Here is a 391-nt window from a genome sequence, read left to right on the forward strand (position 1 = left end):
GCTGGTAAGAGGTTTAAAAAGGTTTCATTCTCAGCTACGCTAACAACTCAAACACTGGGGGGAGGGGAGGGGGGTAAAGTTTACATTGCATCGTCTAAGTCCTTTGTCCAAACCAAACACGATTCTGTCCGTCTTCTCTTGTTCCACCATCACTTCTCGTGCACGGAAATAACACACTAGCTAACTTTCTTCACTCTGTCTTTGGCTTTGCTCCGGGAATCTTGGCCTGGATCCTGTTAAAAGACACAAAAACAAAAGAATAACAAACAGGAAAACCATCCCTTTTTAAACTACTAATCATTTATTTAGTAGTGATTTAGTTTAGTAATTTATTTAGTACATTTATACCACTGTTAAACAAGTAAAAAAAAAAAAAAAAAATTATATATAT

At 36.1% G+C, this 391-nt stretch overlaps 1 protein-coding gene across 3 annotated transcripts in view; it reads right to left on the minus strand.

Moving 5' to 3' along the window:
• Positions 1-11: 11 nt before the first annotated feature.
• LOC107672668 (reticulon-4-like) overlaps positions 12-391 on the minus strand; it is a 17,089-nt gene continuing 16,709 nt past the window's right edge. For 2 of the 3 annotated variants that reach the window (XM_016465956.1, XM_016465957.1), the window contains exon 7: positions 150-233. In XM_016465956.1, the coding sequence (XP_016321442.1) occupies positions 191-233 (43 nt within the window). In that variant the 3' untranslated portion in view covers positions 150-190. Of the gene's footprint in view, positions 234-391 lie in introns of all 3 variants that reach the window. The other variant, XM_016465958.1, reaches the window with a different exon arrangement.

Source organism: Sinocyclocheilus anshuiensis, unplaced genomic scaffold (assembly GCF_001515605.1).
Source record: "Sinocyclocheilus anshuiensis isolate Anshui unplaced genomic scaffold, SAMN03320099.WGS_v1.1 scaffold1346, whole genome shotgun sequence".
Lineage (NCBI taxonomy): Eukaryota > Metazoa > Chordata > Actinopteri > Cypriniformes > Cyprinidae > Sinocyclocheilus > Sinocyclocheilus anshuiensis.